Source organism: Lepisma saccharinum, chromosome 22 (assembly GCF_977018435.1).
Source record: "Lepisma saccharinum chromosome 22, izLepSacc3.1, whole genome shotgun sequence".
Lineage (NCBI taxonomy): Eukaryota > Metazoa > Arthropoda > Insecta > Zygentoma > Lepismatidae > Lepisma > Lepisma saccharinum.
In genome coordinates, this window is record NC_139250.1 from 32086015 (window position 1) to 32097981 (window position 11967).

The following is an 11967-nucleotide window of genomic DNA, read 5'->3' on the forward strand; positions in this document are numbered from 1 at the left end:
GCGCAACCGAATGAAATAACTCTTCGCAGACCTTGTCCCTCAATTTTAATTTGACTGACTAATTGTAAGTTTTTCTGGGTCTCCTCGATGACGCAGTGGTAGCGTCACCGCCTTGCAATCAAGGGGTCCCGGGCTCGATACCCGGTGGAGGCACATAGTGGTTCTGATCCACGATTAGCCTTACTGTGCATGAAGTGGACTTAAAACACGAACTCGATAATTGGAAGGTTCTAGAGGAACTAAACATGGCTTTTTATGCATCGTACAACTTTGCTTCTTTTCACCCTACTTTTACAGTTTTTCTTCTAAGAATTCCACTGAGTATAACACGCTACGAAACCAGAAGAGGTCCAAGGTTTGGACATGTCTGTCACATCGCCATTCCTTCGGCTCATCATTCAACCTCATCGTCGCATTTAACCCAAGAGGTAGAAAAGCGGCGTAATATAGAAATATATAAATGATTGATTTGGTTTATTTTACTTCGATTTTCTGACACTTTTTGTCTAATCGTGAAGATTAAGATGAAAATGAGTGATGTGAAATTGATGAGAGGACCATCATAAAGAAAACACACGCCCAGTCCGGGATTCGAACCCAGGACCCCTGGTATAGTAGTGCACCTTGTTAACCTTTGCACAACTAATAGAAACAGAAAATGCTTGATAAGTTATTTGCTTCTCCATAACTCATGATTATATTATAAAACTATTATTCGCTGTATGACTAGGGATTAATTATACTTGTATGTCTAGCCAACCTAGCCACCTAAGCAACAGCAGCTTCCGCATTTGCAGGTGGAGGCTAAATGAAGAAAAATCACAGAAAGTCAGAAAGATATACACATTTTGTAATATAATACTTATAGAGCATGCAGACGGCTGTAAAAACAATTGCTGCATACCTAGTTTCCTTCCTTGATTGAAACGTGGTTTACTCTTCATTATACATGAGATCAACCATCCTGGGAATCGAACCCAGGATCTTGTGTGGTATTCAGACTCTTTTTAGAATGCCAATATGTTGGATATTTGGTCGATCAGTCGATCCTGATCTATTGTTTCCAGAGGAAGACAATCTGGCAGCTTCTCATTCGACATTTCACTCGCGATGTAGGAAAACGAGATCACAAACACTTCGTGATGCTATCTTCTCGCGTTTACAGAAGTGCAAGCCGTGTGTTGGAGTTGAGCGGCATTGGGAGTGTCACTATTCATCTTAGCAACCCCGAAAACTATGGATTCCACACTAATATCGGTCGTTTTACATGTCACCCCTTCCCACCCCGACCCCTAGTGGTGCCAGGGGTGTCTTGGAGTTGAACGGCATTGTGGGCGTCACTATTCATCTTAGCGACCCCGAAAACTATAGATTGCACACTAATATAGGTCGTTTTTTATTATTTTTACATGTCACCTTCTTCATACCCCCACCCCTAGGGCTGCTGCGTTGTGCTGAGTTGAACGGCATTGCCAGTGTCACTATTCATCTTAGCGACCCCGAAAAGTATGGATTCCACTAATATCGGTCGTTTTCGATTATTTTTACATGTCCCCCTTCCCACCCCACCCCTAGGGGTGTCTTGGAGTTGAACGGCATTGGGACTGTCACTATTCATCTTAGCGACCCCGAAAAGTATGGATTCCACACTAATATCGGTCGTTTTCGATTATTTTTGATTGTCACCCCTTCCCACCCACACCCCTAGGGGTGCCAGGGCTGTCTTACCCCCACAGTATTTCTTTCGAGATTGCAAGTGATAGATGTTCGAAGTTTGGTTGAAATCGCTCCAAGCGTTCGATAGTTATGCTGGAACAAACACACACACACACACACACACACATCCATTTTTATATATTAAATAAGGCTAATCGGAACTGGACCTACAGTTTTAAGTGGGATCTGAACCACTCTTTGGCCATCGAACCAGGCACCCCTTGATTACAAGGCGAAGAAGCTACAATTACGCCATCGTGGAGTCCCCATAAATAGAACAAAATTAGTATTTACTTTGGAAGACATCAAACCTAATTTCCTTACCACTACAGAACCAACCCAACGCATGCCGCACTGAAAGTAAAAGCACAGCAAATTACAGAAATGATCTGAAACGGATGTCGACCTATTATTCCCAGTTCAATTGTTGCCTCTTTAAACAGTCCTCAAAAGTAACTTGTCGAAAGTTTCATCTGTATTTGATTTGGGAAAACTTCAATTCAATTCTACCTAACTTTCCAGAAGTACATATGTCGACCTTGGTGGCGGAGAGGTTCGTTGTGAGTATTCCTTAATCAATTTCATTGTATCACCACTCATTCTGGTTACGTTACGATTAGCGAGAAGTGGAAGAAAAACGAAGTTGAACTAAAATCAAATCTCTACACACATACAATGAAGAAACTGAATAATAGCAAAACCTTCGACATTTTCTTTCCCAAGCGCGTTCATATAGAGCGGGCCGTTCAGGCACTTAGCCAGGGGAGGGCTCGGGGGCTGAAGCCCCACCCGAAATCCTACAAATATATAATTTAAAATTTAAACACTGCATAGTGGTAATTAATTTTACTTCGATTAAACATCTTGTATAATAAGTTGTAATGTACTGAGAAATTCATCCTCAGGGATTCTAACCCACCACACTTTTTTCTCTTTAGATGTCGGTGCTGCCCTCCCCAAAATAAAATTCAGGCTACGGGCTTGGGGCCGTTAGTAATATTTTGCAGGAGGGTCCAACATTTGTAGATCCTACACTGTTTATATACCGGGTGGTCCATTTATAATGACAGTACGGAATATCGCATTCAGAATGCATCCAATCGAAAAATTGCACAGAATAAAAGTTTGATACTATTGAGGGGGTAAGTCAATGCCGCAAAAATTTCGTCGCCGCCACCCACCCCCCTTAAGGGGTTGGTGGCGGCGACGAAATTTTTCAGCATTGACTTACCCCCTCAATAGTATCAAACTTTTATTCTGTGCAATTTTTCGATTGGATGCATTCTGCATGCGATATTCCATACTATCATTATAAATGGACCACCCTGTATAGTAATAATTTCAAATTAAAATTCAAATAAGCTGATATGTAACGCGGGAGAGATGAGAAGTTCTATTTTTAGAATACCACACACCGATTTGCTGTTTTTATTTCTTCAGAATTTTATGGTTATTTGAAAGATATAGTATTTTTTTAAAACAGGTTTTAGAAACGTTTTTCTGGAACAGACGAAACTATGAACAGTGAAACATGCTTCCACGGCTCATATTGAATTACCATTTCCATTGTTAGGAGCGTCTACAGAAGAGGTAAACCTTAATATGGATTACAATGTGAAGTTTGAACATCTTCATGTTAAATTTGCATGGAAAATTACTTTTTACTCACACAAGTTCATTTCGTATTTGTATTTTTAAAATTTTGAATACATTCTAAGAAATTATATATGTACACTACACGAAAGGAAATTATACATCGCTTCTCCACTTTCAACGTCAACATCACGTGAACGCCGTGAGAATAACGATAATACGCGATCCGCAAAGCTGTTGCTGGGCGAATAGAGTCTGCAGAAGTCGAGCCAGCGATTCGCATCCGCTTCATTCTCTGGTTCGAAGTGAGTAGATGCACGGACTAGATTTCGTAACTTTTCTACCATCTTTCCTTCCGTGGTTAATACCTTCAATATAACGTACCCTGGTATAAACATTGCTGGTAGGAACGTTATGATCCACCCTGCTATTACAGTCCAAAGGGGGAACGGTTCTGTCCTGTACGAAATCCTTTCGTTGCAGATCACGAAGGCACAAGCGACAGCGAGTAGTGTTACGGGAGTCAGGAAAATCCAACACAACCACCACAATACATTAACAGTATTTGCACCGTGAACAAACTTAAGAAGTTTTGCGTAGTTTTGCATGCCGAATATGAAAACAAAAGCAATCAGTTCCATGAGGCAAATAATGACTATTGTGAGCGTTGCGTGCGTATCGAGAAGTTTCATCCAATAGATACCATTCTCCCGAAGGCACAGTGCGGAGCCTATGAGCAGTAAGAATGTCGTCACTGTGATGCGAAAGTTTCTTTCCTTCTTCAGTACAGGGTATAAGTCGAACAAACTCCACTGCAAGGCGTCCAGCTGTATTACTATCCAAGAGAGCGTAATGAAGCCAAGAGAGAGGAAAAGGATCACGTTCCATAACTGGGGAAAGGGGAAGGTGGCTATCATTGCAGGGTATATTGAGAACATAGCTGCTGGTCCGTCCTTTGCCAAAGAGAACATGGGAATACCTGTCTGCGCCTGCAAATATCCCAAACCACAAAATAGGATGAGTCCAAAGAGGATGCTGACCACTGCGCTTAGAGCAGGAACGCAGAACACTTCCCACGAACAGTCGTTGTTCACGTAGTTGAACCGTGCTCGATGAACCGCCATCCCTAGTCCTGCACCGACGGTGAACAGTGCTTGCACTGCAGCGTCCACCCATGTTTTGATGCTAAGAAATTCGTTCATGTCAGGCACCAAGTACGCTATAAGCCCGTTCGTTGATCCAGGGAGAGTGACTGCACGGAGTATCATCACTACCATGGCCACGTATCCAAGCGCCATCAGAAAATAGAAACTTATTCGAATTCTTTTCCAGCCGAAGGAGCAACAAGTGATGATCAGAGCGTACAACAAGAGATGGAACGTCAACAGCTCCCACACGAGTCCTCCAGGCTGATCAATACTGGCCGATGTTCTGAGGGCGAATTTGTTGAGGTACTGATCTGACGGACTCTGCAGAGCCACCGATAAGCTTTTCAAGCCACTATTTCTCACCTCGGTACAGTTTCCATCATTCCAAGAGTACTGGCATGCACTCCAGTCGATAAGTTGGCTCACGGGATAGACCATGAAGAAAAGACAATAACTGCCGATGACGCTTGCGTACGCACACAGGAAAACATTGAGGATCACTGTTGCATATCCAGCTCCATTCATTATGGGAGCCGCACCGAACATTTTGATGTATCCGCTGTTGGTGAACTGCCCAACAACTGTCTCCAAGTGGAACATGGGTATTCCGCAAAGAAGGATCATAAGCAGATACGGGACGAGGAAGGCTCCCCCTCGATGAATGTAGCACATGTAGGGGAATCTGAAGACGCCTCCGATGCCGATACATGGGATAAGGTAGTAGAAGAACATCTCCATTCGTTTCAAGTACTTCTTAGCCTCTCCGGGATGTGCGTCGGGTTCCATCAACTTGATGCTTCTGGTCTCCAGTCGGACTCGAAGCTCGGAGATTATTGACCGTGAGTCATCGCTGATGGAGTACTGCTCGACGACGTCTGCAAACGTCACCACTCTGGGAGGAACGTCTACGTCATCTTCGTCATCTTCAACATAGAGAGTCGGGATTCTCTGTCGGCATCTCTTGAGGGGAATCAATTTCGATTTGGATTTTCTCAGTGGACTTTCAGAAGGTTCTGTCTCAATTGATTCAGAAGGTTCGGTCTCAATTGCTTCGGAAGATTCGGTTTCAATTGCTCCAGAAGGTTCGGTCTCAATTGCTCCAGAAGGTACGGTCTCAATTGCTTCAGAAGGTTCGGTCTCAATTGATTCAGAAGGTTCGGTCTCAATTGCTTCGGAAGATTCGGTCTCAATTGCTCCAGAAGGTTCTGTCTCAATTGCTCCAGAAGGTTCGGTCTCAATTGATTCAGAAGGTTCTGTCTCAATTGATTCAGAAGGTTCGGTCTCAATTGCTTCGGAAGATTCGGTCTCAATTGCTCCAGAAGGTTCGGTCTCAATTGCTCCAGAAGGTTCGGTCTCATTTGCTCCAGAAGGTTCGGTCTCAATTGCTTCAGAAGGTTCGGTCTCAATTGCTTCAGAAGGTTCTGTCTCAATTGCTGGCCCAGCTTCATCACTTATGCTTCTATCCAACTCGCTCTCTTCGATACTTGGCAGAGATTGCTCATCGATTGACGTGTTGGCCATAGCTTCACTGTCTTTTTCTCTTTAGATCGTGAATATCTATTCTTTTTTTTATTCTTTTTCTTGCTAATCACAAAATATGCGTATGGTGCTAATTGATTTTTTCGCTGCACTAATTCCATGGAAACTCTTTACCGATTTTTAAAACGTCAACAATCAATAATATCCATGGGATTGCTCCTTCCCTGTGCAAGATAATTGGGATGTCTTCCATTGTTTCGAAGTATTAATGTCGGGAAAGTATAAAGAAGGGGAAGTTTAAAGTTTTCTCAATCGGCGACAGTGGCTTTAAGAGAATTTAGTCTTTTTTATAGTTTACCGGAAGTTACTTTCAGTTCGAAACCCTAAATCCGAAATACACACATATATACACGCACACAAATATCTTAACAATGTTATTTCTGATTGACGTGTATATATTAGTTCGGCTTACCTATAAATAGTCAGATATAAATCTGCTTAATAAGTTTGAAGAAGTTGCATAATCAAGTTAATTTTGTGTAAAGTCATTTCTGACATCATCTCGTAATCAAGGGGTTCCGGCGAAGGAACATTGCAGTGTTTCGTGCACCATTTTGAACTGCAGATCCAGTCCCGATTAGCCTATCTGGCCACAAGGTGTACTTAACCGGAAACTGGTCTCGGGTTCTAATCCCCACCTGGGTATGGATGTTGTTTGTGAGTGTCCCTTCATCAATTTCACCATATCATCAGGTAACATGTATAGGAGGTAAAAATGATGTGATTGGTCTCCCTCTTGGGATGTGTTTTCAGCAGCGGCGTAGTGCCCACGTAAGGCTTGTAAGTCCACCTTACAAATTGAAATTATTGAAGAAAACGTATTTCATTCCCGTATTTATCGCTTGAACACACATAGCAATATCAGACTTCAAGTAGAACTTTTAACGAAACAGTTGAGGACTTGTTTTGATTCGAGTTGTTTCTCTGTAAGGCTTCTTGAGAGGACTTACGTGCGGGTGAATGGAAGAAATGATTTGGACTCGCCCATGGCGGGTGTGTTTGCTTACGTAGTATCTTCTCAACCAATGACAGGGCGCCCCGATTCTCACGCACTGTAAGGCGCATTACCAGTGGGTGCTAACTGGCGAGATTTATGTCCCCGCTGCGTCTGTTTGCCACGGTCGGAAGAGAACCAAGAACATCTACTCCCGTGTTGTTTCAACAATGCTTGACGAGAGGTGTAGCTAACAAAACAGGTGTCATTTTAAATGTGTAAACTAACTATTAACTTCACAAAGAGATGGTTTAATGTTGGATATCACCTTCATTAGAAGCAGCGAATTAAAGATAAAAGAGGAATGGCTGGCAATTCTAGATCCGGCAGCGCCCGCGAAGTTAGGCGCGTGTATCCCAGTTGCCCGTAATGTTAAAAGCATACGCGTAATACTTAGCGTTACGATTTACAGATTTCTTTTACCTTTTCCTTTGACTAAGTTGCTTGATATGCTTTTCAAAATGTGCGCAAAAATCGTAACCATGATAATGAGTAATATTCTCGAATGCATTTGCATTTGCATTTGCAAATTGTATCCTACTCATTTCCCACAAATGGCTTTTTAGTGAAAGAAAAAGAATAATAAGAATAAAAATATGACATGGCCTTTCCAGAAGAAGAGTTTGTGTCCTTAACTAAGCTGCATGCAAAATTTGTCAATTGCTACCAGTTGAAACTTGAGCTACAGGTAATTTATTCTGAAGCCGAATATCGAGTAAAGAGTGTGTTTGAACTTCATGAGTACTTGCGTACTACCCATTTGAATGAAGCTGTTGAACAAGTGTACAAACTAACAGAATTGTTCCTCACTGTTCCTGCCTCAAGCTCGTCGGTGGAAAAGTAGTTTTCTGCACTGTAGAGGATTCATACATTTCAACGCAGCACACAGACAAAAATAAATCTGACTTGGGACTGATATCCATTGAAAAGGAGCTGCTAAAGAAATTGACCAGAAACTCCCGATTCTACAACGACGTGATTGAGGTGTTCAGACTAAAGGATCGTCGGATCGAGTAACAGTATAAATGAGAATTTTCATTAAGTAATACATACATATGCTATTATTGTTAACATAGAGTGTGTGCATTTTGTGTTTGAAATTGAGTAAGCCCATGCATGACTTACATTCAAATAGATTCTATTTAGTTAAAATATCTTTGGGTTTTCTTTATCCAATATTAAGATCAGGTTTATCTAAGGAAGCCTTACGCCTTTCATAGAATCACGCTACGCCACTGGTGTTCAACCACTAGTGTCATAACAGTAACAGTGTACAGTTAGTTGGTAATTATGGTAATTTTTGTAATTATTATAATTACTATGCTGAAAGTTTGCTCAATGATAAAATGTATGTGTGACACAGGTCCAATTATTGTTTTTTTTTATTATTGATGGTCATTTATGTAATTATTATAATTAATATATAACTGCACATATTTAAATAACAAAGGAAGCGGTGATTCAATGCCAAAATGGATTCTTGAATTTTAGTGAAAGAAAAATGGGTGGACCTCTGTGAAAATATTCAATACTTCATGTTGTCATGTTCTCTTTCTTCGGTGTTAAAATTCAACATCTCAGTAGCTTTGTTTTGTCTGCGAAGTTTACATGAAAGTTTTCATGTTCAGACATAATTTATATACTAGCATATTGTAACACATCCATTTCGTAATTCGTTCGGTTCAGACGTGTTATCTCGAGGCTCCCGTGCTCAGTGAAGCGTGAAGTGTGCGAAGATGGGAAATTCCTTAGAGCAGTGGCGTTGTGCGATCGGTGCTTGGAATGCATCGGCCAGGAAGTTGCCAGTGACAAAAGTGGAAGCAAAAACTGTTCTCAATCTAAGCGGCTTGTTCTTCCTGGGATTGGTGATCGTAATGACATTGATTATTTCGGGTGTGGAACAGAATCCCGGTCCATACACTACTGATGATATTATCCAAAAGTTGCAATCGATTGACGGAAAACTTGACAATATGGCTCGAACAACATCAAACGTCCAAGATGATGTAAGGTCGTTAACAATGGAACTGCGAGAATTAAAGGTAGAAAACGCCATGTTAAAGGAAAAACTTCAGTTTTGTGAGTACAAATTAGACGATCTCGAAAACCGATCGAGGAGAGATAATTTGATATTTAGAGGGTTCAACGAAATGCAAGGTGAAACGTGGGAATGTTCGGAACGTCTAGTGCGGGATGCTTTGTGGGACCTATTGGAAATAGACACCGGTGATTTTGATATAGATAGAGCTCACAGGCTAGGGACTGGGTCTAAGAGACCAATAATAGTTAAATTTTCTAACTATAAACTCAAGCAGTTGATTCTTGGAAGGGCTCGCTTATTTAGAGGAACAGGAATTAGTGTGCATGAGGATTTTTCAAGGGGCGTGCGCGAAACCCGGAGGGAATTGGCAAACTATTTGCAACAGGCAAGAGAACAGAACCTATATGCAGTCATGAGGTTTGATAAGTTGGTGATAGAAGGCAGATCGTACACTTTAAGTTATTTGAGTGAAAATGGACTTCCTTGTGCAGCGTGTGACGTAATAAGTGAAAGTGTTGCCAATTCTCAAACTTCAAATCATTTAGTTAACGACAAGTGTGTCGTCTCTCCTAGTGCTGGTCGAGAAACTGAACATCTCCGCACCCAGCCCCTTCTCCCCGTTGAATCACCTACAGAACCAGCATTAACATCGTCACAGAACTTTGCTGATCAGCATCCACCCCCTTCCCCCAAAAAAGCTCAAACCAAGAATAGGAAATCGTACAGTGAAGCAACAAGGAAACTAGACGCACCACAATCAGCGATGCAGAACGGCGCCCGCAGGTATGCAGCAGGAATCGAGGACAGAAGAGTGTTCAATCCTCCCCCTCCCTCAACGAGTCACAATAACTCACCCCCGAGGCACAATAGAAGATTTCCCTCCACCTACCAGGCTATAGGTCAGCAAACCCGGTGACAAAAGAGATCTCACCAAAAATAACGGCCAAGTAAGTACAGGCAACGCCAAATGTATTTCAGAAGAACTTGACACTTCGTTGTTTCAATTATGTTACCAAAATGTTAGGGGTCTCCGAACCAAAACAAGAGAATTTTACACGAATGTCCTTTGTAATAACTTTAGTGCAATAATGATAACTGAAAGTTGGTTAGCAGATTCCCACGAGAATAGTGAAATTTTCGATGAAAGATATGTTGTATATAGGGGGGACCGAAGCAAAAAAGTGTCTGGTAAAACAATGGGTGGTGGTGTAATCATTGCAGTGAAATCAAACGTTAAGAGTGCATTAATAGATTCGCCGTGTTTACATCCGAATATAGACTGCATTTTGATTAAACTATGGTTAAATGGATTAGGAACTGTATATATTTGCGTTGTGTACATAGCACCTGGTAGTAACAAAGACACATACACTTTATTCTTTAGGTTCATAGAAAAGCACTGTCAACCTGGTGACGCTAAACTCCTGATAGGTGGGGACTTTAATCTGACAGATATAACTGGTAGCAATTACAATCTAACTAGTTCATCAGCAACAACGTATTTCGATTTAAACAACTTTATCAATGTATATCAACTAAAAAGCTTGAACGACATTAAAAATAGCAATGGGAAAACGCTCGATTTGTTTTTGATAAATGGGCAGGGAATAACAGTAACACGAAACACACAGCCACTAGTTCCTGAAGACACACACCATCCCTCGCTGCTAGTAGATATTAATTATGTCAAAGAAACCCGCGACAAAACTTGTCATAAGCTACAGTACAACTTTAGTAAAGCCGACTTTCCATCCATCTATCACAAGCTGCTTAACACGAACTGGGATGTATTGAAAACAAAGAATGACGTTGATCAAGCTACAGACGTGTTTTATGAAATTATATATAAAATATTCGATGAATGTATCCCCTTAAAGAAAAGCCGCAAAAGACAGTACCCGTGTTGGTTTACGAGCAGCATTATTAAAAATATAAATAGGAAACACTATCACCACAAGAAGTGGAAAAAACAGGTGGGAGACTTTCGATACCACTACAATAAATTTAGCGAATTTCGAACAATAGTGAGGAAAGAAATTATTGATGCATACAACAGTTATGTTGCCAATTCGGAAATAAATATTGCAAAAGATAGCACCCAGTTTTGGTCGTTTGTTACAAATAAACGCAGGAAAAGTAACAAAGATCCTGTACTGTTCAAAGATAAAGTGTTGTCAGACCGACTATCAGTAGTCGAAGCTTTTGCACAGCATTTTCAGTCGGTGTATAAAAAAGAGCCCCCTAGATATGACATGAAAGTATTGCCTAACCATAAACAATATGAAACTTTGGATAATCTTAATATTACAGAGATACAAATTGAAGACGTAGAAAAAGCAATTAAAAACTTAAAACCTAAGAAATCATCCGGACCGGACAAGATACCGCCCTATGTAGTCAAAGGTTGCAGTAATATATTAAAATACCCGTTATATCTCATTTTCAATTTAATTCTTGCAAAACACAAATTTCCCGAAAAATGGAAAGCCACGGCAATTTGTCCACTTCCCAAAAGCAATAACACTAATGACGTACAAAACTACCGACCAATAAGTATATTATCAGCCCCAGCAAAAATATTCGAAAAAATCATGCACCGTTACATATTTACCCACGTAAAACCTGTAATATCATCGTTTCAGCATGGCTTTGTACCACGTAGATCGGTGTTGACCAATCTCTCCGATATTACCAATTTTATTAGTTCAACATTGGACGAAGGAGGTCAGGTTGACGTAATATATACCGACTTTTGCAAAGCGTTCGACTTGGTTAACCACGATATTCTATTAAGTAAATTAGCATGCTTCAATATTTCTGAACCACTGCGTCAACTGTTCGCTTCCTATTTGCAGAACCGTAAGCAGTACGTGACGTATAAAGGCCACACATCCGACGAGATAAGAGTCACCTCAGGAGTACCTCAGGGGTCTAAC

The 11967-nt window shown here is 41.0% G+C and overlaps 1 protein-coding gene across 1 annotated transcript; it reads right to left on the bottom strand.

Moving 5' to 3' along the window:
• Nucleotides 1-3437: 3437 nt before the first annotated feature.
• LOC146004804 (sodium-dependent proline transporter-like) lies at nucleotides 3438-5978 on the bottom strand. Its single transcript, XM_083143829.1, has 2 exons — nucleotides 5909-5978; nucleotides 3438-5380 (listed from the first exon to the last, which is right to left on the bottom strand). Exons 1-2 carry the CDS (start codon nucleotides 5976-5978, stop codon nucleotides 3438-3440), a joined length of 2013 nt encoding a protein of 670 aa, XP_082999955.1.
• Between the last annotated feature and the right edge of the window lie 5989 nt (nucleotides 5979-11967).

What these genes read in the sequence shown, in the direction of transcription:
- LOC146004804 (XM_083143829.1), bottom strand. Translation starts at nt 5,978, where the DNA reads ATGGCCAACACGTCAATCGATGAGCAATCTCTGCCAAGTATCGAAGAG. An exon ending in CGAGTTGGATAGAAGCATAA is followed by an intron (nt 5,381 to 5,908) that starts GTGATGAAGCTG and finishes TCTATGTTGAAG; the next exon opens with ATGACGAAGATGACGTAGAC.